General features: G+C 42.3%; 1 protein-coding gene across 6 annotated transcripts in view; it reads right to left on the reverse strand.

Annotated features, from left to right (window-relative positions):
- Positions 1 to 25,203, reverse strand: part of KCNJ15 (potassium inwardly rectifying channel subfamily J member 15) — a 110,909-nt gene that overhangs the window by 69,757 nt on the left and 15,949 nt on the right. For 4 of the 6 annotated variants that reach the window (XM_035115895.2, XM_035115896.2, XM_035115897.2 and 1 more), the window contains one exon: positions 13,737 to 16,923. The exons of 1 other annotated variant lie outside the window; for it this stretch is intronic. In XM_035115895.2, coding sequence (XP_034971786.1) covers positions 15,780 to 16,923 — 1,144 coding nt within the window. In that variant the 3' untranslated portion in view covers positions 13,737 to 15,779. Of the gene's footprint in view, positions 1 to 13,736; positions 16,924 to 17,514; positions 18,322 to 25,203 lie in introns of those variants that run through there. One more of the 6 variants, XM_035115899.2, reaches the window with a different exon arrangement.

Here is a 25,203-nt window from a genome sequence, read left to right on the forward strand (position 1 = left end):
TTCACACATTCCACTTCAACAACAACCTTGTAAGAAGGTAAGAATGAAAGTTAGTGGCTGGTTTGAGGTCATCCATTGGTTTGAAATCAGATGCTCCAGTGCTCTATCTTTGTATATAATTTTTATTAAATTTTCCATTTAAAAATTTAAAATGCTCATTTTAAGATATCAATGACTTCCTTTCTTCTCTTTCCATGGTTCATTTTACATATCATAAATCCCTGCATATTTAATTCTGCCGGCGATTTCAGCTGCACACAATTATTTCCCATATATTCAATAAATGTGTTCCAATCTTCTTTAAACATATGTTCTTCTTCTTCTTCTTCTTCTTCTTCTTCTTCTTCTTCTTCTTCTTCTTCTTCTTCTTCTTCTTCTTCTTCTTCTTCTTCTTCTTCTTCTCTTATTCTATATGTTAAGTCTGCAAGTTGTGCATATTCTGTCAACTTAAGTTGCCAGCCTTCTTTGGTTGGGACCTTGCTCGTTTTCCATTTTGGGGCTAACAAAACATGGGCCACAGTAGCAGCATACATAAATAACCTTTTATGACATCTGGGAATTTCAGTCTGAATTATCCCCAACAGAAAGGACTCTGGGGTTTTTGTTTTGGGAAAGGACTTTAAAACTTTTTTTCCAATTCATTATGGATCATTTCCCAATACTCTTTTACCCTTTTACTACTCCACCAGCTCTATTAAACCACATCTCCTTTTTCATCTTCACTGATATACAGCATTGGATGTATTGCAATGTATTGCATTGGATGTATTGCCAGGTCTCAGCTTTTGGACTTCTTTTTGGGAAGCCAGGACACAGTCCTATAAAACATCACATAGACATCACCTTTGTTCAATGTGGACCATTATATGATGCACCTTGTATGATGATGACCTCTGTCATGAGAGAGATGGGGAAATGCGTCTCTCTTGATTCTCCTTGACCTCTCAGTAGCTTTTGATACCATTGACCATGGTATCCTTCTGGAGCAGCTGTCTGAGTTCTAGTCCTGTTTGGGTGACCATTTCCAGAGGGTGATGCTTGGGGAGTGCTTTTTAGCCCCATAGATCCTTCAATGTGGAGTTCCTCAAGGTTCAGTTTTATCTCCTCTGCTGTTCAACATCTACATGAAACTGCTGAGTGGGGTTGTTCAGAGTTTTAGGGTATGTTGTCAGCAGTATGCTGATGACACACAGCTCTACTTCTCCTTTACATCTGCAGGTGTGGATATGCTGGACCATTGTCTTGCTTTGGTAATGGACTAGATGAGAGCCAAGAAACTGAAGCTCAGTCTAGATAAGATTGAGGCACTGTTAGTGGGTGGTTCCCTAAACCGGATGGATGGGAGGTTGCCTGTTGTTGATGGGGCTACCCTCACTCTGAAGGAGTAAGTATGTAGCTTGGGGGTACTTCTTTCCTGTTGCTTAAGGCTCAGGTGGCCTCCGTGGCATGGAGTGCCTTCCATCAGCTTCAGCTAGTGGCCCAGCTGTGCCCCTATCTAGACAGGGATAGCCTAACTTCTGTTGCCTATGCTCTGCCTATCTCTATGTTAGATTATTGCAATGTGTTATATGTGGGGCTGCCTCTGAAGACAGTTCAGAAACTTCAGCTGGTGCAGAATTTGGCAGCCAGGTTGCTCACTGGGGCAAGATGTTGCAAATTAGTTTCTGGGCCCAATTCAAAGTGCTGGGTTTTTACCTATAAAGCCTTGAACAGCTCAGGACCACAATATCTCAAGGACCACCTCTCCCTATATGAACCATCCCAGACCCTGCAATCAGGCCCTTCTTCGTGTGCCTCCTCCACAAGAGATCTGGAGAGCTGCAACATGAGAACAGGCCTTTTCTGTGGTGGCCCCCCAGGGAGGCTTGCCTGGCAGCTTCATTACGTATCTTTAGGCACCAGACAAAAATGTTTGTTTTCAACTAGGCCTTGGGCTGATTAATATTCTATGTCCTTTTAAATGTGTTTGTGAGGGGGGGGGGGTATTAGTTTGCGATTGTTTTTGTTTTTATTATGTATTTTTTGTTCTCCTCTTTGTATGTTGTTAAAAGGTAAAGGTAAAGGGACCCTTGACCATTAGGTCCAATCGCAAACGACTCTGGGGTTGTGGAGCACATCTCGCTTTATTGGCCGAGGGAGCCGGTGTACAGCTTCCGGGTCATGTGGCCAGCATGACTAAGCCGCTTCTGGCAAACCAGAGCAGCGCACAGAAACGCCATTTACCTTCCCACCTATTTATCTACTTGCACTTTGACGTGCTTTCAAACTGCTAGGTTGGCAGGAGCTGGGACCGAGCAACGGGAGCTTACCCCGTCGCTGGGATTCGAACTGCCAACCTTCTGATCGGCAAGCCCTAGGCTCTGTGGTTTAACCCACAGTGCCACCCGCTGTTGTTAGCCAGCCTGTAATCTTTGGGTGAAGGGATGTAAACAAATTTAATAAATATACTACTACTAATACCACCACTACTACTACTATGGTATATAACTGGACATTTCGTTATAGATAGAAATACTGGCAGATGCAAATGACATACACAAGTTTAAGTTGTGAGAGCAACATGGAGATAGGGGGTTTTTTAACAAAAGGGAAAGGGAAAGCCATGCTGGATATTCATTCTTCATTATAATAAGTGTTATGGCCAATCTACTTCAAATGTTTCTTTACAACTAAGTTAGATCTAGCCAAAGCCTTCCATAACACATAACAATGAACATAACCTATTATTCAGTTGACTCCTCATCTAACACCCCCCCCCACACACACATTTATCCTTATTTGGCTTATAGTCATTTGTCATTTTGAATAATTGTAGATTTTAAAATTTAATAAAAGCTGCTCCCCTTCCTCATCTTTTATGCAATACAATGTTATTCCGTTCGGTGGCATGGCAGTTCTAAGTGGGGAATAGACAACTGGGAAATGATGCACCGATTTTTCTTCATCCCAATGAGGAAATGATGGTGTTTGACTTTGTCAGCCAAATGTTTGCTTTTGACAATCCAAAGGAAGGAGAGATCCTAATTCATCAGGGGAAACGAGAGCTGCTGGCCCTTAACTCTGAGCATCAGAAACAACACGGCAAGCGGAGATTAGGTTTGTCGGTCCTTCTTCCTGTTCCATTTACTGCACAGGAACTGGTGGTCACACTCTGATATGTCTCTGATATGTGGAAGGAATAGTTGTAATAATTTTCACAGGTTATCATCTTCAAATGCCCCATCCTGTTTCTACTAAGCATGTATAGTTTAAAAGAAATATCTAAACTCAACACTCCTCATTTTAGCCATCCAAAAATATCCACATCGGTTTGTTTTAAATGCGCAAATTCCACTTGGTGAAGGCAAGCCACGGTGTTGTAGTATTGGTTGCATGTTGACTAAACTCTGAGTTTAACTCATGAATGAGTTTAACTCATTCATGAAGCTCACTGAGTAACCTTAGGCTCGTCACTGTCTCTCAGCCTAACTTACCTTTCTTCCCCACAGCTGGAGGCATGTCAGCTCTCCAACCTCTAATGGGTATCTCATTCCATTTCCAAATACCAAGAGAGATCCTCAGCTATCAGGAGACCATCTACTGCCAATAGCTGCCATTGATGAAAATCCACTGATCATCTCAGATGAAGCTATCTCCGACTATTAGCCAGTCAAGAGAGAGGACCAGCCAGCAGCTGCAATGCTAAATTGACTTTACTCAGCTGTAAACAATTTGCAATGAACCAAGCCTCATAATTATGGGAACAAAATCTACTTTTAGAAATCATTGTGAGCAGATTTGAAAGGTTGTGGTAAGCCAGGTCCTACAGCCTTTTGAGTAATGAGGCCTTCTGTCTGACTGATGTAATCGGAGCAGCGGGCTCTCAAGATTTCTCAGAACTCGGTAGCAAATGATTCGAAAATGCATACAGTTCAAGCTAGAACAAGTCCTCCTCCTAATTAAGATCCAAATCTCATGGCTGAAGGTCAGATCTATGAATGGAAGAAAGGATATTCGGAGTAATGCAGCAAGTGTCTCCAAGAGTTGATGCTCAGATTCCCACTTAAGTATGAGTACTCTGGTATGCAGACTGCCATGTGCAAGATGATGATGATGATGATGATATATTTATTTATACCCCGCCCATCTGGCTGGGTTTCCCCAGCCCCTCTTGGCAGTTCCCAACAGAATATTAAAAGCACGATAAAACATCACACATTAAAAACTTCCCTAAACAGGGCTGCTTTCAGATGTCTTCTAAAAGTCAGATAGTTGTTTATTTCCTTGACATCTGATAGGAGGGCATTCCATAGGGCAGGTGCCACCAACGAGAAGGCCCTCTGCCTGGTTCCCTGTAACCACACAGGGAAGGAACTGCCAAAAGGCCCTCGGAGCTGGACCTCAGTGTCCAGGCTGAACAATGGGGGTGGAGACACTCCTTCAATACCTCATCAAATGTGAAGGCCCTCAGTTGGTTACGGTATGGTGCTGATAACACCAAGGCTGCAGGTTCAATCCCTGTATGGGACAGCTGCATAATCCTGCATTGCAGGGGATTTGACTAGAGAATCCTTAGGGTCCTTTCCAACTTTACAATTCTATTATTCTATGTTTTTATGTGCAATCATGTACATATTTCTAAAGTGGTCAGAAGCAGTGGGCCTCAGCAGCCTTTGGGTGACACACACACACACACACACACACACACACACACACACACACCCCTGAGTACGAGTGAGAACTAAACAGCCCTCAGGGACCAACACTTGGGTTTGTGAGGACACTGGATCAGGCCCTTAATTATATATTATAGTGTTTGAACCTTGCTGAAAAGAGTTCAGAAGGGAAAGTATAGTTCGAACAAACACAAGGCGGCTATTGGAAATACCTTGCAGTAAATGTGTATATGGTTCAAATGCCCAGGGTCACAACAGGCTTACAAAGGTCAAAAGAAAGTGTGTTTACTGAGATAGCACTTGCAGAAGTCACAAGGCCCCTGCCACCAGTTAAGTTGCTTAAATTACCTTCCTGTCTCAGAAGCATCAGCAATCCCTAGTACGCACCTTAAGCCCTCCTTGCTGAGCAGCTGGACATCTTTCCTCCCTGAGCTAAATGATCAGCATTTCTATGCATCTTCTCTGCATTCACATCAACAGCAGCCACCATGTCCTCAGGAATAAGCATTTGCTGCATTCCAGCGACAATCTTTATGCTTCCAAGACAGGGGGTGGAGACCAGATAAACTCTTAGAATGTTTTATGAGAAATAACTAAGCCCTTTCAAGGTGGCTAACAATATATCAATAACCGTAACATCATTAAAGAAGCCAGCAGCTGACATCCAGCCCCAAAATATTAAAATATAATACTTAGAATCATAGAATCGTAGAGTTGGAAGAGACCACAAGGGCCATCCAGTCCAACCCCCTGCCGAGCAGGAAACACCATCAAAGCATTCTTGACATATGCCTGTCAAGCCTCTGCTTAAAGACCTCCAAAGAAGGAGACTCCACCACACTCCTTGGTAGCCAATTCCACTGCCGAACAGCTCTTACTGTCAGGAAGTTCTTTCTAATGTTTAGGTGGAATCTTCTTTCTTACTTACTTAACTGAAACCGTCAGCATAAGAATAAAACAACTCAAGAAAAAGTAATTGGAAGCAATTACTTTTTTCAGGGCTGTCCTGAAAACTTGAAGTGATAGGGTCTTTTGCAGTGTTGATGGTGGCGGATTGAAGAGCTGGATTTCACTGCAGAAAGGACTCTCTTTTCTGCCCACCAGCTCAAGTATTGTAAAATGTGCGTATGAGGAGGGGAGCGTTCTCTGTTGTCAATCTTGAAGCGCAGGCAGCTGGTATGAGTGAAGGCAGTCTTTCAGATATACCAAAGGCAATACTGCAGAGAATGGTAAATACTAAATACTGCCATGGTTCATACACATCCTGTGGCATGAAGCCTGGGGTAAGAATAGTTCACAAAATAAACCCCCTGTGTTCTTTTAAAAATTGGCTGGTGGTGCTTCCTGGGATATGCTTAAAGCCTTTCTTTTGAATGCGATACCCCTGAAAGGCAGTGAAACACAGAAAAGAACTGGAAACCATTTGATGTTTGCAAATCTTGTGACACCTTGTTACAAAGCTTGCAGAATGCTTGGCAGCACATCCATAAACATCGAATGCTTCTAACGAGTACACATTTGCCCTTAAACCATAGCTTGCTGTCTAGAGATTAAACTTGAGTTTTTCTGTAGGGGTTTCTTCTGTGTGTTTTTCAGAAGTTTTGTTTACTATATCTAGGCAGAGTAGAACAAGTCACAGTATATAGTTAGTTATAAGTCAATTGTCTTTTTGTCATGGTTGGCTAATAGACTGCAGGAGTGTGAATGAAAGTATGTCGTAGTTTTGGACCAAGGCTGTTGATCCGATGAGCCCCACAGGAAATATTCTGCACTAAGAGGAAGAAGTGAGTTAGGAGGCAGCTGAGCCAGGGGAGTGGAGAGAAACAGAGAATATATCATCAGGACCCCCATCCCCTTGCAAAAGCAGCTGCCTGCCAAAAGGCACACAGTAATAATAATAACAATTTATTATTTATATGCCGCCCATCTGACTGGGTTGCCCCAGCCACTCTGGGCAGCTTCCAACAAATTATAAGAACATTAAGCCCAGTACACAGTAAAACATCAAATATTTAAAACTTCCCTAATATCAGGATTAGGCCCCACTGAGATTGTGCTCCATCTGTCTGAGCAACTAGAACTGTTCCAGGATACTCCCACAAGCCAGTACACTTTGCATCAGGGCGAGAGAAAGGGAGGATGTAAGCCATGTCTTCTGGGGGCAGCAGATTGCACCATTCAGGGGTGACCCAAAGGGCAGGGGCATAGCATGGAGGGGCCAGTGGACCATAGCCCCGGGTGCTCAATTTTGAGGGGGCACAAACCAGGATCTCTGTCCTGCCCTGCATGCCCCCAGGGGTCTCTGGACTTGGAGCCCAGCCTGGCCTTACCAACACAACACTACTGCCAAAGGGGGAACACCAAAAAGACTATCTTATTGGGGTCACTTCTTCAGGGTGGGGACCCCATTTGAATTTAGTGGGCATGGCTGTGCATTTGAAATTCTGGGCTTTCCCCTCTCAGGGGAGTATTACACGATTTCCTCCCCACTCTAGACCACTTCCAGTATGAGAGGATGGAAGTAGCCTCTAGAAGTGCAAAAGAGAAGTGTTTTATATCCCTTGAGTGAGGGTTCTTTTAGTATGGAACTGTGCCCTTCCTGGGTGGGAAACAGGAGAATAATTTTTTGTCCCCAGGTGAGAGCTGGGGGTGGGTTATGCCAGATATTACTGTGCAATAGGTATCAGCCAGATTGGCTAATAGAGAAGAGGGCATGTTGGGTAGGCCTCAAATGCACTCTGTAGCTCAGAGGCATTCTTCAGATTTCAGCATAATGCAACTGCAATAGGTAAAAACCAGAATAATAATAATAATAATAATAATAATAATAATAATAATAATAATTTATTATTTATACCCCGCCCATCTGGCCGGGTTCCCCCAGTCACTCTGGGCGGCTTCCAACAGTTACAGAAACATAAAGGAGGAAGGCATGAATGCCAACATCCATTAGTGGATTTTCTTTATTCAAATGAATCACACCATTGAAGTCAATCCATGGGTGAGTAATTGGTCTTCAGTTCAAGGAAATGTTGCATGTTGCATCATGTACAGTAAAAAAAAGGGGGGGGAAAGGATGAAATAGAATACCTCAAAGGGGGCTATCAAAGTAAAGGGCAGATTTAAGAAAGAAATAGCTAGCCATGAACTCTGATTATGTGCTTAGTTAATATTTATAGAGCAACAGAACAGGCATGAACTGGTCTGTCTGTCTTTTAATTTCTTTTTATAAAATTGTACACACATAAATAATAAAACATGGCACGACTAACAAAAAAAAGGAGCCTTGGGGGTGGGGTGGGGGCTAAAATACTAAACATATTATTTAACAGTACATGGTAATGAGATGTTTACATAAGATGAGTTCTTCAGATAGTTCTCATTCCAATGCATATGTTATAGGTACACAGGTTGTTTGAAGGGCTGCTTGTGCCCATATATGTCTGCCTGTACTTTAAAATCAGTTGCATTGGCAAGTATTGAAGACAGTGCCTTCTCAGTTGTGGCCCCTACCTTATGAAACAACCTTTCAAGGATTACTTTGCAGCAGCTGTGGCTTGAATTTATTCCAAGCCTGACATCATATATGACATCAAACCTGGTAAAGCTGGCTTACAAAAAAAGTAAAAAGGCTTAACGGACCAACTGTGAAGCCTGGAGGGGCTAAATGGCCATAATTGGCTGGAGGTTCTGCAGCACTGTGTTATGGACTGTTTGATCTTTAGCGCCATAGTGCAAATACATGCCACACAGATGGAAAGTCATACAGTCAGCTAAGCTGTGACAGAAGCAGGCTGCAAATTATTCAAGTACTGTATATCAGGAAGAATTTAACCCTTAGTTTGAACTACAGAGTCATACCATTTATACTCTCTTTCCATTTTATCCCATCCCCCAGTCCTGTTAAAAGTCACTATAGTGAGGTGTGGTAGTTGGAATATTGGACTAGGTCTGCAGAAACCCAGGTTCAAATCCCCGTACAGCTACAAACTATTGACTGGTCACTATCTTTCAACCTAAGCTACCTTGCAGGGTTGTTGTGAGGATAAATGGGAGCTGGGCATGCACATCCCCTCAGGCTACTTAAATTAAGGTAGAATAGGAATGAACGACTAATCAAACAAACAGTTCATAGAATCAGAGAATTGTAGAGTTGGAAGGGACCCTGAGGGTCATCTAGCCCAACCCCTTGCAATGCAGGAATCTTGCCCGCAGCCATCCCTGGGCGGGCTCAAACCACCAACCTTCTGGTTAACAGCCAGACACACTGACCCGGTAGGCCACTCCCACCCCAAAATCAGTTCTTTAAGAAGCTAGCTGAAATGATGTAACACTTGCTTTTTCTTACAACGGATATAATGAGGGAAAGGCACATGCATCCTCTTTTCCCTTTCCCTACCTTTCTCAAATTGTTCAAAAACATCGCTAGCTTTACCGGTTCAACTTAGCTGGGGGAGGGAGGGATAGATAGATAAATCCTAACTCCTATAACAGTCTCAATTTCAAAGAAATCCGATTGACAGCTCACTGATTATTCTATTCTATTCTATTCTATTCTATTCTATTCTATTCTATTCTATTCTATTCTATTCTATTCTATTCTATTCTATCGGCTGAGTGGCCAAATGCTTGCAAGCATTTTATGGCTCTGTCTGTACTTTCCAGACAGCCTTTATGTCAGACCTCCTTTTGGAGGAGAGAATCGGTGACAATTTCAAGCTCTTAAGGAGCTCTGCCAGCGAGAACCGCATTCATTTATAATCTTGGGCAGTCACAGTGATGTGGTGAAAGAAGAAAGCAAGGGAAGTGGAGCCAGTTGGCTCCCGGGCTCCAACATGCTTAATAACTTCCTAGAGAAGGAAGGTATTTCTCCACCCTTCCTTCTTCATGCACTTTAAAAGTTTGAGTCCTGCTTGCTACACAGAATACACTGCGGTGTGCCTGAAAATCTGTGAAATTTCAATAATCCTTTTTCCCTCCAGAAAACCTGGGCGTAGGTGGGCTTATAATGTATCCAGTCTGTACTACTTGAGGTTAAGTGAACTCAAGTGAAATAGGAACAGCAAGGTAGAAAACAAAAATCCCTTGGCTTTGGATCCATGTGTCTTTTTTTGTCTTGTGCTTTTGATATTTCTATTTTTATATATTTTTTAAAAACCTACCATATTCTCAGTGACAAAGTGATAACATTGTGACATATCAAATGCCCCTCCCCACAAAAAAAAACACACAATGGGAAAATAGAACCTAATTAAAAATAAATCCAATCCTATATCCTATGAGCAAACTCATTCTTAAAGTGTGAATCCTTATATACAGGGAACCAGGCAGAGGGCCTTCTCAGTAGTGGCGCCCACTCTGTAGAATGCCCTCCCTTCAGACGTCAACTACTATCTGACTTTTAGAAGACATCTGAAGGCAGCCCTGTTTAGGGAAGTTTTTAATGTTTGATGTTGTATCATATTATTATTATTATTATTATTATTATTATTATTATTATTATTATTATTATTATAGTGGCTGGGGAAACCCAGCCAGATGGACAGGGTATTAATAATAATAATAATAATAATAATAATAATAATAATAATAATAATAATAATTTTATTATTATTATTTAGTCAAAGTGGCAGCATCTTTCCTCACACACCAGAGAAGCAGCAGGGTGTTAGGGGTAGAGGAACCCCAAGGTTTGCAGCTGTACAAAAAGTATTTTTTGGGGGGAGTGGGGGGATATATCAAGTAAACAGAGAAAGTCCCAAACAGCTCAATAAGGACTGGGCATGCTCAGTAACTGCGGAATGCTGAGAGGCTGTTCGGGATAGAAATCAGGGAGGGAGGGAGAATAGAATGGCTTATCCTGGAAAGGTCATGGTTGGCTGATGGGAATACTGAGGAGGACTCTGCACATTGCACCTCTCATAACATAAAGAACACTTATCACATTTGTAACGTGAATACCTACCACCACTACTACATAAAGTTTCAGCACATCTTAAATGCTGAAAGGAAATAGGATAACATAAACTCTTTCACCAATATTTTACTGCTTGTCAAAATGTGTCTCCTCCGAGTTTACTTTCTGCCTTGCCCTTTTGAAAGTCTCAATTGATGTTTCAATTTTTCCATTGGCAATAGTTCCCAGACTCTTTCATATCAATTCCTGAAATTATGGCGAAGGAGTACCTTTCTGTTGTTAACTAGCTGCAGTTGGTAGGGGAGTGATCGTATTTCCTCAAAATTTAAACGGGTGTATACATTTATCCCTTTTGTATTATATCAAAAAGATTTAAGCATAAGGGAACTTGTGTGGAGTGATGATTTTGAGGCACAGGGGTTTTGCTTTTCCAGGAAAAGAAGATATACTTGTTGATCTTATGGTATGGTTTTAATTTAAGAGAACACGCCACAAAATAGAGTGTACTGAATTCTTTCCCCATGATTTATCAAATATATTATTAGCAGAAGAAGCAAGTGGAAAAACAATGCAGCTTTAAAAGGCATTTTAAAGATACATTCACTGGGAATTTTTCATAATCTATAAAAATAGAATGGGCTTTTATCACAGAGTAGCCAGCAAAAACATATGTTCATTGTAGATTGCACAATGCAATCTAATATACTTTGTCTCTAATACACACACACACACAAAATTTATTTTAATAACCTTGTACAACAAAGATGCAATAAATCAAGCGTCCAAGGCTAAATGGCAGTTATCTTCATTTCAATGCACTGTTACTTTCATCACAATTGAAATGATTTTATTTGCCTTAAACATTTCAACACAGCTCTTTGAGGCAATGCTATATACCGCTCATATATACTAATGGTGGGCAACCTCGTTTTCTTGGACCAAAGTTCCCATTGGTCATCCTGTCTGGGGCTAATGGGAATTGGAGTCCAACAACATCTGGAGTGCCAAAGACTTCCACTCAAATGTTATCTAGCCAAATACAGTTCCCAGGATTCTTATCCCTGTTAAAGTAGTATAAGAGTGCTTAAAATGTATGATGTGGCTGTGAAATAAATCTCCCTAAACCACAGGTGATTTGACACCACCTATTGAGCAGTAGAGACTTATAATAACCACGAGGAATAGCTCCAATTCCCCTCTGAGCTCAATCCGGAAGGCAAGTGAGGGAAACTGGTCCTCTCCTGTCACTGCTTACATTCGTCAAGTCAAGGAGATGCCTAGCATTGATATTAGACTTCATGCAGGACTGTGGGCCCCATCATAGATGATCCTCAGTGTCCCTTCCAACTCTATGATTCTATTGATTAGCTGTTAATCCCCACAGGTGTTTGATGACGCAACCCATGCCTGACACCAACCCTGGGTTATGGTATGTGAGGTTGATGTGCTACAAGAAATAACCAATGTACCAAGAGATACCCTAGTGTGGCCTCCTGGACAGAATCGAGCTATTCCTTCAGACCTTGAAGCCTCCTTTACAAGAATACCTCGGGTTGGGCTTGCTTTTTATTTATTTATTTAAAAAAAACCCCAGAGGTTTTCCAACCTCTCTAGACCAGTGGAAACATTTCTGTGTTGGAGAGAGTGTTGTGGGCACCAGTCACAACATGGCTGCCATGGGGGAGAGGGCATGGCATAATACAAAATGTGAGTACTGTCATGGTGAAGTTTTTCTCATAATTGTATTTCCATGCTAGAAAACCTTTGAATTCCTCTGTACAGCTGCTAATGGCACAAGAGCCCTGTGTCCTCCAATGCTAACTCAAAACCAAAGCCTGGTCAGCCATCCTATATCTACTTACCTGGGAGTAAGCACCACTAAACACAAAGGCCCGGATTCAACTAACCCAGTGTGCTAGTGGAAGACAGCACAAGGACTCCTGCTAATGCAGTGGGGCTTCCCCCTATCTCTTCCCTCCATGTGTTCCCATGTCTGCCCCAAATTCACCCTGGAGAACCCCCAGAACAACATGCAGGAGAGGAGAGGGGTGATTGTTTCATCCGACAAGCAGAAATGCTTGCACTGATGGAATGATAATATTAGCACAATTGAAGTCTACCAAAGAGTTATTTCTGAGTAGACATGTATACCTTTGCACCATAAGTTAACAGCGAATTCTTAAGTAGTGATTGGTCTTTAGCTCCTTAGTAAACAAGCCCAAGCCTCTGCAAAAATTTCACATCTTGCATTTGTCATATTTTGTGCAGGAGGGGATCTTTAACACCCACCCACACTTCTTGTGTGGTAATTTTTGAATAAAATAACTTCTAGGGAACCCACCACAGGAAAGATGTATCCTGGCTGCTAGAAAAAAAGAAGGGTGGACTTTGGAGTTTCCAAGGACTACTATAAAATAAGTTCTTCCCCTAAAGGGGAAGGGGAAATGACAGCTTTTAAGGACCCTAGGAATTCCTGTTACTGTTGCCAAACAACTCACTTATCAATCAGGGCCCTGACTGCACTCATTGGCTAAAAACATTGCTAGGTGGGAGCAACCAGGCTAATTCATTTCACATAAATCTTTTAGAGGGGGACCTGCACATTTTGCTTCATAACTTTCTTTCGACAAAGGATAGAGGCTTACTTTTTTAACATGAAAGCTCAGAGTCTGGCTGTGTCAAATGGAGACTTTCATGAAGGCCATGGCACCCATGGGTGTTGTATGGGCAACCTCCGGGATACAATCTATCAAAATAATTTTATCTGATAGATGAACAGTAACAACAGGCTAACAGTTAAAAATTAATAGTTGACAGCATATGTTTCTGAAATCTTTATTTAAGAATATTAAACAGTGGTCCAAAGCAAAGCAAGCGAACTTTTAAATACATGACTCTAATGCTTATACATGTCATATCATAAAAACAACGTTATCGGTAGCGTTTCCCCAATAATACATTTCTCTTTTTCCTTTTACAACTCCATCCCTATATATCCATGGCAGCTTTCTTTTAAAAAGGGGAGGAGGAGGGATTCAAAATAGAATTTCTGGCCAGACTATGACAGGCTGATCACCTGCATTGCTGTATTTATGATGGCAGATGGGGAAGAAACTATACTGTCCCTTGGAGCCATTGATTTTCTTTCTATTTTTTGGGGGGGGGGCAAAGAGTGGCAGAAGGAGCCTGTGAAGTGGGAAAGAGGGAAATGACTGTTTCCCTTAAGCCATTGTTGCAATATTTGTGTGGTTCCCCTTGAGGTTTTTGCTCTGCTGTGCCAGAAAGAGATAATCCAGTGCAGCGTGTCTCCAACTTGTTCCGTGGGGGCACAGGCACATTTAGAAATCTCAGATGCTGCTGTAAGCACCACAACATGCCCATTTCATAGAAGAAAAACTGGTGCTCCTCAGGGCCATCATCAAAAGAAAACGAAAAAAAAATACCTACAGTATATCCCCCAGCAAATAGAACACAGACAGAAAAACAGGCAAACTTCTCAACATACAACCAGAAAAAGCTCCTATACCCCAGGGCTTGCTTGTTGTTGTTGTTTTAAAAAAAGGGAGGTGGAGGCATCCTTGGTGAGTGCCAAGAGGGTGTTTTAAGGAGCTATAGAACCTATGGGTGCCACATTAGAATCTCCCTCTGTTCTTGCACTTCTGTTCTTCTGATGTGGTTCTCTAATCCTCCCCTGTAACACATTTACACTGGAGGCCAAGGGGAGAGACCTTCTGTCTGTAAGAGATGTGGATGCTTTTGGAGGGGTGGTGGTGCTGTTTTTTGTACAACCCCACACTCCAAGTCTGCATTGCACTGGGCAGTCATTTGAGAGGCTGCCGTCTACTGTCATTCAAATTGTTTCCACTCCGTGAAACTGATTTCCAACGACACAACCAGAATGACATTTTCCTTTTCTTAAGAAGCATGAAAATCTAGGTAAATAAACACTGACAGTGTAACTCTATGCATGTCTACTCAGAGGTAACCCCCCCCCCCCGGAGTTCAACTGCACTTACTTCCAGGGAGGTGTAAGAGGATTGCAGCCTCACTATACCAAAGAATATATAACCTTTCAGAACCTACTCTTTCATCCTATGTTATATCGCTAATCTATGTCAAATAAATATCGTGAGTAAATTTGTTCAATATACTGAACTTCAAATGTGTTAACTGAAAAATCAATCTGCTATGAAAATTGCCGTATGGCAGAGTGTTAAGACACAAGGAGAGGCCATGGCTCTCTCAGCAGGTCCAATATCTTGTATCTCCAGTTTCAAATCCTGGACAGCCACTGCAAGTCAGTGCAGACAATACTTATCTAGACAAACCTCTGACTCAGTAGAACACATTTCCTATGTTCCTAGAGTGGGGAAGTCTATAGCTGTGTATTTACAATGGAGCTGCTGCCTCTGAAATAAGAGACCTCGTACAGTTTAGGTTCACCAGTGAAGGCTGCGAGATACCCCCTTTCTGAAGCCCTCGAGAGTCATTGGCAATCGGTGTAGACTGAGCTCAATGGACTTATGGTCTGACTCGGTACAAGGCTACTATTCCTTAAAGATATTCATCTCAGTTACAGCATCCTATACATAAAAATCATTTGATTTTTTTTAAAAAACAAACCACTTTGATTAATGATGCAAAAGTGGTGAATGCGCCCCACATCTTAGGCTGTGTACACACACTAACCCATTTGTAGCACAAAAATGTTGTTTTTTCCCTTAATCTGGAATTGTTCTTGCTTGTCCTCAACATGCTGCTTTCAGTCTAGATTGAGTCTGGATCCTGCTGTCCACAAGGATGGTTACTTGACGCATTTGAAAACCCTCCCCTAGGTTGGGTTATCCATGCTTTTTTCCTCCCTTTCCTTCCTCCGCCCCAGATGAACAGAGAAGGGAGTGGTGACTGCTGTCTTGATTGGTGGGACCATCTATTTCAGGTGGACAAACAGAGGGGGGCAGATTCAATCTGCTATGACCTTTTCTTTATAATAAAATCAGTTTCTCAATAAGCCCTTTTCAGGGTTAAAAAATAGGAAACAGATCTAGATAGTGTACTTGGTTTTCATGGATTCTAGAATAAAATGTCTTATTTGTGAAGCCACCCCTGTTTGGATGAGTTTTTCATGCCCTTCCATTTTCAAGGGGGGGGGGTGATGATAATTCTTGCGGTATAAATATTTGTTGTGGTTGGTGTTGGGTGAGAAATCAAACATTGCTTTGCTGCAAAAACCTTGTCCTGCGCTCCCTTTCTCTTTCATCTTCTTTTCTATATTGCTCTTCTAGTTTTTGCTTTTCAGAGTCCATACTGTACAAGGTACAATCTGCACATCTTCTGATCTTCTCAAATTGACTAAAATCTGCAACGTACTTCCCATTCGGAGAGAGAGAGACTACAGGCATAAACTCAAAACCCCAGAAGATCTCCTCTGGGATATATGATGTTCGGCTCTGGCAGACGGCACTTGTTGACTCTACAGTGGCATTCAGGAGGACAACCAGTTCAAACTCTTTTTCTTTAAGGTTTTGGGGTGAAAGATCTCTTAAAGGGCTGCTCTCATCCAATATGTGGTAAAAAGTCAGAGGTAAAATCAAGAATGGGCTTTCTGCTGCGGAGTCAACGTGGAATTTAACAGTTGCTTGGTTAAGCAGAATCCTCTCGCCTTCTTTAGTTTCGTAGGACTCGAGAAGTTTCCCTGTCAGCTGGCACTGGATCAAGAGGCTCTTTCTCATGTTTGCCACTCGGATTACAAGGCACAGTTGCCCATTGTGCTTGGAGATGACAGCACAGTGGCTGAATTTAATGGTCTCGGCCCTTTTTTTGGGTCTAGCAATTTTGGCCAGGAAAGTCCCCGTGATGAAGATCTCGATCAAGGTGGTGAGAACCAGCTGAGCAACTAAAAGGAAGATGGCATGAGGGCACTCTTCTGTGATGTAACGGAAGCCATAGCCAATGGTAGTCTGTGACTCCAAAGAAAAGAGAAATGCTCCGGTGAGTGACCTCACATGCATGACGCAGGGGGCCTGGTTGTGCTGGTGTTTGTTCCCTTCCAAATCTCCATGAAGAAAGGCAATGATATAGTAGATGACTCCAAAAAGAAACCAAGTCATTACAAAAGTGGCAGCAAACAAGGTCAGTTTATATCTCCACTTCATGTCGATGACTGTGGTCCACAGATCCTGAAGATAAAGCAGGTAAATGCCATCGACCTTGTCAATCCTCACGTTGCTGTGGCCGCTTTTGGACATCACACGAGGTTTGCTCCTCTTCGGCTTAGCAGTGATGTTGCCGTTCACTAGCGGCGCTTGTGACATATTGATCTGCGTGGCTTCCATTGTCAGCGTCCTAGACCTAAATAGATGAATAGTTTTTTTTAAAGAACAGCAACAAAGCAATGATAAAACAGACTCTATATTTAAATCACCAGATTATGATTACATTCCATATTTATGGGCAAAAATCTGCTACACTTTGTAAGTTTCTGGCATCAGCATGCAATGTTGCACCAAGTTAATTTCATAAGCAGAAAGTAATATAATTTCCTCCCTGGCATTCATGTCAATATAAATGACCTGACTCAAGAGTCCAGAAAGTAATTTTTTCAATTCAGTCCTACATTGTATTAAAATATTTCTCATATTTATTATTATGGAAAGAAGACAGGCCTCTCTTTTTTAAAAAAAAACCAATAACAACATTAGTTTACTGAATGTGATCCACTCAGGAGACAAATATTCCATTAACACTAGACCAGTTTAACTATGACTTTCCAAATCAGTTCTGTAATTATGTCTCCCTTAGAAATGCTGGAGGGAAAGATTTTTAAAAAGAAAATCATTTCGATTTTCACAAGTCCTCAATGCCTAGCTGTGTTAGAGGGGAAATAAAAGCAAGCAATCTTGTGAATGCCTAGAAAAGAGCGTGAGAAAGAAATATTTGCACCTGAAAGCTCTTCAAGGCTGTTTACATCATAGGCCTCTCCAATTTCAAAGAGTCAGTGGAAAAAACAGGAGGCAATTCACAAATTCAGCTTTCTAGCAATGGGCCCTGCCCTTAGCAAACACAGAAGGGACTGGACCACAAGTTTCTCGAAGTTTGTTTACTGTGAATCCTAGCACAGTGCAGATGGAGATGAAGTGTGCCTCTGTCCAGGACTGAACAAAGCGCACAAAAAGCAGGAGGTGCCTGTCTTTGCCAGCTTGATGGGACAAAAAAAGACACGGCTTCCACGACCAGACAGTGGTTACGCAGCACAAGGCCAGAGCAAGTTAGCAGGAGTTTCCAATAACAAAACTTCCTGTGCTAACACCCCCCCTCCAACAAAAAAAAACAAAACCCATGCATCCTTTGTACTCTGGCAATTCATGCAGCTAGTATTGTTTTGTTCCATTGTTTGGCTTCAAGAGAGAACTTTAATAAGTGATTCATTTTTATGAACCACAGAAGAGAGAGAGAAATACTTCTCCCTTGTAACTCCTTAAAAGAACATTTCTGCAAATCAACGTACTTGTAGTAGACATGTGTGCCAACCCAGGATAACAATGTAATTATTCACTAATGCAACTTTCCTGTTTTGTCAGTAAAAGAATATTTATGTTTACACCCATAACTGAGTAACTGCTGGCAGGCTGAAGGTAAATTTGTGTTTATTTTCATTTCCTCAACCAGCTCACATATGACAACTCTTGAAAGTGCAAACGGAGACGGGGAAATACACCAAGGATCCCAGTAAAAGAACTTTTGTGTGGCAGTAAAAAACAGCACCACACACACACACTCTGCAACATGTCCGGAGGAAAAGACAAAGTGATGTGATGCAAGAACAATAAAGGGAGGAGGAGGAGGGGCAGTCCATCAGAAAATGGTATTGAGTTTCAACAGACTAACAACTGAGACATGGGCAGGAGGAAATGTAGCTTAGGTAATGGCATACAAATCCCAACCCGGAAAATCATTTGAGAAGAAATGTATGGTACTGTTTTTTTAACCAATGGACAGAGAACAGTACCAGATTTTCTCTCAGCTCCCCAAGGTTTGCCCTTCATCCTGCAGCTTGTTACTTTATCTCTGACGTACGAATGGAGCTTGGGTGTGAGTCACCCATACTTGCCACTGGGAGAAGATGGTAAATTCCTTTACACAAGTAGGAAATGAATGGAAAAGCCCCTGTGCTGTTGACCAGAGTGGGGGTGGAGAAGCTCCATCTGCAAAACAGAGCCCGTGAACCCATAAGGAATTGTTGAACGGAGCCGCCTATAGTCACGCAAGGGCAAGAATTAATTTGCCAAGGTAACTACTGTAACCCTCATTTCTTCTTTGAACATACCCTTTTGGGTGTTTGCAGTCCACCATGCAAAAACATGACTCAGGAATTACAAGAAATCAAGCCACAACAGGAGTGTGTAAATCCACTAATGAAGAGGGATGCAGCTTACCTCTCAAAACTGGATCCCTTCCTAGTGAACAGATCGTGGAAATAAGAAACCTTCTGGCCTAGTCAATTTCACACCTCAAGTATTGGAGGTGGAGGTGGTGAGAGACAGCCAGAGGGCTAGACTAACCGTGCATCCATTACAAAAGGCAGTCTTCTGTTTGAGGGAGTTCTCCATTTGAAGGGTGGTCTGGTATGAATCCAGTCTAAACACAAATAATTCTAGGAAGGGAGAGTAGGGACCTTGAAGGCTCCCAGCAACAGCAAGCACCTAGCTAGTGGACTGAACACACAAACCACCTGGTTATTGATCCATTATGGCCAAATGCATTGCATTGCTATTTAAATTATCACAATTATTTGTTAATTTTCATCTCTACATATAAATCAGCAAATGCATTCTATATTTAAATTGGTAGCCTCTCTTGTCATCCTATTGGTGATACATTTCCTCCTTTCTGACAATGCACAAGTGGCCACAATAAGGAGCATTTAGCCCATTAGAAGGGCAACTTGGACCCCAAGTAGCTTGCTGAGATCAGCTTGCAGGAGAAGAGTTGCAGCTTTGAAAAGACAGGGTGAAAACTCCCTTTTAGAGCATGTCTTCTGGTGAGGAGGCATCATGTCTGCACGGGTCTACTCCAAAGTACAAATCAAAACAAGTCATTCAAGCAACAAGCCACTTGGAGCTCCTAGCAAAACACATCTCCTGAAGTGCCAAGGAACATGGTGGCAGTGGGATCAACTTTCTAATTGCTTCCTAGCAGCAAATGACTCAGGAGCTCAGATTGGTGCAGAAATGGGCAGACAGAATTTTCATTGGTTCTGTCAGATGGAGTCCTATTCCTCCAATCCTAAAAGAACTACACTGAGTGACCATTTTGCTCCCAAATCCTATTTGACAGGCTGGTACTTAACTTTGGAGCCCTAAATAGCTTCGAACCCAAATATCTAAAAGAGGATCTTGCATACCAGCCAGCCCATGCCATAAGATCTTCAGTGGAGGTCCTTCTCTAAGTACCCTCCTTAGCTCAGATGCATTATGTAGGCACTAAGAAGAGGGTCATTCAATCATTCCATTATCTGCAATAGTGCCCCAGCTCTAGAATTCCCTCCACAGAAAATTCCTTCCTGGTGCCAACATGACAGCGACTTAAAACACTTTGATTTGCTTAGACATTATAAAGCATTATATTGCTTTAGTCTGGCTTTAGCTGTTAAAAGTTTTTGTTGCCTCCCAGTCTGTAATTGTTTGATGGACTTAAGCTTTACTGCAGAGCTTTCCAAATAGTTCAGGTTGCTGACACACTTTTTAGACATGCATCATTTTGCAACACTGTAATTCAATTTTACTGGCAAACCAGAGATTAAACTAACCCCTTTCCAGCCCCAGGAGCAGCATGGGGAGTGTTCGCGCAACCAGAGGTGGAGCTAGCTGCTCTGGCTGTACATCTGGGGGCGGGGCTAGCTGCTCGTGGGGCGAGCATCCCAGGGAGGTGGGGTGGCGATGTCACCCCCCTCAGGGATGACACCTGGGGCGGACCGCACCTACCACACACCCCACACCTCCTTTCTCTGCCAGTGTGTGCAACACACCTACACACTGCAGCTGACACACTAACGTGTTGTGACACACAGTTTGGAAAACTCTGCTTTATTGTATTTTCATTTTTTAAAGTAATGTTTATTTTTTTAAAAAAACCACCCTGGAATCCAATGGATGAATGGCAGTCTAGAAATCTTTTAAATAAACAAACAGACCTGGAACTAGAATGCAGATTGAAGACAAAATATCTCGCATAATATGTTCCAGGGAAACAAGATGGGGAAAGAGATATGGTGGGCACATCCAAGTCAGCTGTTTCCAACCTGGTGCCCTACATATGTTGTTGAACTACAGCTCCCATCAACATGGTCAATGGTCAGGGGTGGTGTGAGCTGAATTCCAGCAACATCTGGCGGGCACCAGGTTGGGGATTGCTGCCCCCAAATGGTTGGTGGAACACCATAATCCTGAGGCAGTGTCCGAGTGAGGCAGTTAAAAAGGTTATTAGGCAATCCTCAAGCAAACACACAACAACCACCCCAAAAAATGGACAATAGAAACACAGGAGCTGCCTTATACTGAATTATTATTATTTTTAATAAACATTTTTATTAGATTTTCCAATTTAAACATCTAATCCATTTTCAAATTATACAAATATCAATTAAACAATTAATCCAAATCTTCTGCCGAATTATACAAATTTAAATTTGACTTCCCATACTTCAGACTCAGAAAGCTTAGTTCTCTTATATTCAGTGCTTTCTAATCAATCAGGTCCAGATCTTATCCAATAGTCTATTAAAATCCTTCCATCTTCTTTCAAGCCCCTGAGTTTTTTCGAGCAAGCGAGTTTGACCAAACCATATATGTTTCTGTGTGAAATTATGCCTATGATTCCTCTATCAATTAACACTGTCTCTTCGCACACTGGTATCTTGCCAAGACTGCCTCAGATTGCTACTCCATATAGCCTTTCCAGGGGGAGAGCTGCCAGATCAAACCTATAAACACACATCTAATGCCTTATACCGAATTAGACCATTGGTTCATCACTGACTGGCAGCAATTTTCCAGGGTTTCAGACAGGAGGCATTCCCATCCCTACCTAGAGATGTCATGGATGGAGACTGGTACCTTCTGCATGCAGAGTAGATGCTACAGCCTTTATGGATTAGATATTGGCTTGTTAGCCCACATCCAATCCATCATTGCACTCACATGTCAGGCTACAGGAACATGTAACCATCCAGTGCCCCCACCCTATCCAAATGATCATAATAATTTATTATTTATACCCTGCCCATCTGGCTGGGTTTCCCCAGCCACTCTGGGCAGCTCCCAACAGAATGTTAAAAATGCGATAAAACATCAAATATACTGTATTGCCGATATATTTTTCCTTTTCCTTCTCGGCTTGCACAGACTCTTCCTGCTTCCTTATTTCGCCCCTCCATCTCCATCTATTGACTCTTAAGAACACAAGACAAGGTAGCTTGATCAGGCCAATGGTCCAACACCCTGTTCTCACAGTGGCCAACCAGATGTCTGTGGGAAACCCACAAGCAGAGCATTAGCAGAGCAGTTTTCTGCCCAACTATGACTCCCATCAGTTGGAATGCAGAAGCATACTGCCTCTGATAGTGGAGGGAGAACATAACTTCATGGCTAGTAGCCACTGGAAGCCTGGCCCTCCATGAATTTGTCTAATCTTTTAAAGCCATCTGAGTTGGTGGCCATCACTGACTCCTGTGGGAGTGAGTTCCACAGTTTAAACCATGCACAGTGCGAATAAGCACTTCCTTTTATCTGTCCTGAATCTTCCAAAATTCAGCTTCATGGGATGTGCAGGAATACCTGTGCCGCAAGAGAGGGGGGAAAGCTTTTCTCTATTGCTTTCTCCATGCCATGCAGCGCATTCTTTTGTAAACTTATACCAGGTTATCTCTTACTTGTTACTTTTCTCTAACCTAAAAAGTCCCAATTGCTGCAACTGTTCCTCACAGGGGAGTCGCTCCATCGCCTTGGTTGTCCTTTTCAGACCCTTTCCCAACTCTATCCTTTTTGAGGTGAGGGAACCAGAATGCAGCATTCCAAATGCGGCTGCACCACAGATTTGGAAAACAGCATTATGATGTGAACAGTTACATTTTCTATTCCAATGATCCCTAGCATGGAATACGCCTTTTTCGCAACTCTGGTATGCATCAGAATTTCCTGAAGCCTAAAGTCTAAAAGTCTAAAAGAAAGTGCACACATGCACACATCACAAGAGAAGAAATCCCCCCTCCAGCCATTAAACATGTCTAAGTATAATATTTAAAGTCTTACATTGTCTTGGGGTGATAAGCCAGAAGAAGAAGAAGAAGAAGAAGAAGAAGAAGAAGAAGAAGAAGAAGAAGAAGAAGAAGAAGAAGAAGAAGAAGAAGAAGAAGAAGAAGAAGAAGAAGAAGAAGAGAGCTCCAGGCATGGAGAGCAACCCACAAGTATGCCATTCAATTTGCCCTCGTGGCTTGACCTTTGATTTTCAATGTTATCAGGCCCTCTTGTCCAATTTAGTTGGGACCCAGGACAGGGCTTTTAGGGCCTTCACGTGTTTAATGAGCCCACATTCACCTCTGGCATAGCAGAGTGAGGATTAAGCTGTGAATTTCCAAAACAATGCAAGGCATTTTCCCAAGATTGTGCCTCAGGTGAAGTAGCTCCAGGCTCTCTCTTACATCCCAAGCATCAGCCTGCCCCTGTACAGAAGGACCCACAGCCTCACTCTTGGCCACTTGGCTCCTGTGATTTCAGCATTTTTCTCACTGTGTGTCAAGGCAGTGTCTTCTCTTATTATCGAGGTTATAAAGCTCTGCATTTCTGAATTCCTGACCTGTTAAAGAAGCATTAGAATAGCATCTCACCAGTCCTTGGTGCCTTCCTCTTTCCACTTGTGTTTCTTTATTAGGTAACATTCACGTATCCACTTTAGTCACTTCCTTTCTTATCCTGGAATGGATCCCATCCGATCCTGGCTTCCCCCCACCCCACCCCAACTTCCTGCACTCTGTTTCTTTCATCATCTCTCTTCTCATGTGATCCTGAATTCCTGTTGTTTATATCCTTAAAGCCCACAGAAATCCATGGAGGTTTATTTTTTTCCCTTGGCAGAAGTATCCCCCCTCCCCTTTTCCTCTGCCATGCTTGTCAGAATAGGGGCTGGTTGCCACAAGGGGCCATTGGATACTCAATTTTGTTGCAATGATGGTACCCACACTAGGAAAAGACCCTGAGGCAGGCAGTAAACTTATCCTCAAAGGCTAGTTGCATCCCCACCTCCTCCCTCCAAGCTTGACTGACTTCTGCCTGGAAGCATGAAAGATTGCATTCTTTCCAAACCTCTGCTTTGTTTGTTCCAATATTCTCTGTCGTAAGACTGGATATTCCAGTTAACTCGCAGAAATGTGCCGTCCACTTTCTTAGCCCTGTCAATGTCACTTGATGTACAGTGAGGCCAATGAGCTCTCCAGCCCAATTTTGAACTGAGATGGAAAAGATTTCCTTTTGCCACATCAGTCATCAAATGCTCCCCTGCTTTTTTGCTGTGACACAGAACAAAAATAAAAGAATGGATATCTCTTTTCCATGGCCATCTCATAAATAAATGAACTATTTGTGGGGAACATTTCCATGAAAATTGTGAGGTTGGGGCAGGACAGAGATCGCAATAAAATAGATGCCTACGTATATCCCTGGAAGATATGGGCAGGGCAGTGGTGAAGCTGGATTTTTTTGTACTCTGGACCTAATGGTCTGATGATGGTGTTGGTTAGAGCTATAAACAGCCGTGCAAAGCCCACAATTATCATTTCTCTTCCCACACCAACAATCCATATTTTACAACTGATACGTTCGGAGGAAGGGAAAGAGCTTGCCAACACTGCTTAAAAACAACAACAACAACAACAACAACAACAACAACAACAACAACAACTCTGAGCACGTGCAGTTTTGCATTTGAAATGCACTTGCTACAGGAGTTGTAGTTTGGCAAGGTGCTGAGAATCCCAATGCTTGCCCTGCCTGTTGTGCACAGAAACATGATCATAGAATTACAGTTGGAAGGGACCCCAAGGGTCATCAAGTCCAACCCCCTACAATGCAGGAATCTTAACTAAAGCATCCATGACAGATGGCTATCCAACCTCTGCTTAAAAACTTCCAAGGAAGGAGAGTACACAACCTCTCAAGGGAGTCTGTTCCACTGTCAAACAGCACTTGGGGTGATATATACTAGTTTACGGCTGGTGTGTCCATATTTCCTGAGCTGATTGTGTTTCTTTGAGCAAGATTTTGCAGTCTGTGGCTCAGTTACTTGTGCCACCCATGTCTTACCAACACAAGTGTTTGTGGCAGGTACTAGCTAACCTTAATCAACACATAAACTTCAATGTTTTAAAATACCTTCGGCATTTAAAATAGCTGTGCTTCCTCACAGGCATATAAATATATTCCAATTACATATTTGCAAAAAAAACAAAACAGTATAACCTCTTGGATATCAAAGAATGTTCATATAGTTCTGTTTAGCGCCTTCTGTTGGATAGAAGGTTGGTGTATCAAACAATATCTTTCAATGTCTTCATGGAGACTTTATGTACAAATAGGTTTA

This window comes from Zootoca vivipara, chromosome 4, assembly GCF_963506605.1.
Source record: "Zootoca vivipara chromosome 4, rZooViv1.1, whole genome shotgun sequence".
In the NCBI taxonomy this organism is placed as follows: domain Eukaryota; kingdom Metazoa; phylum Chordata; class Lepidosauria; order Squamata; family Lacertidae; genus Zootoca; species Zootoca vivipara.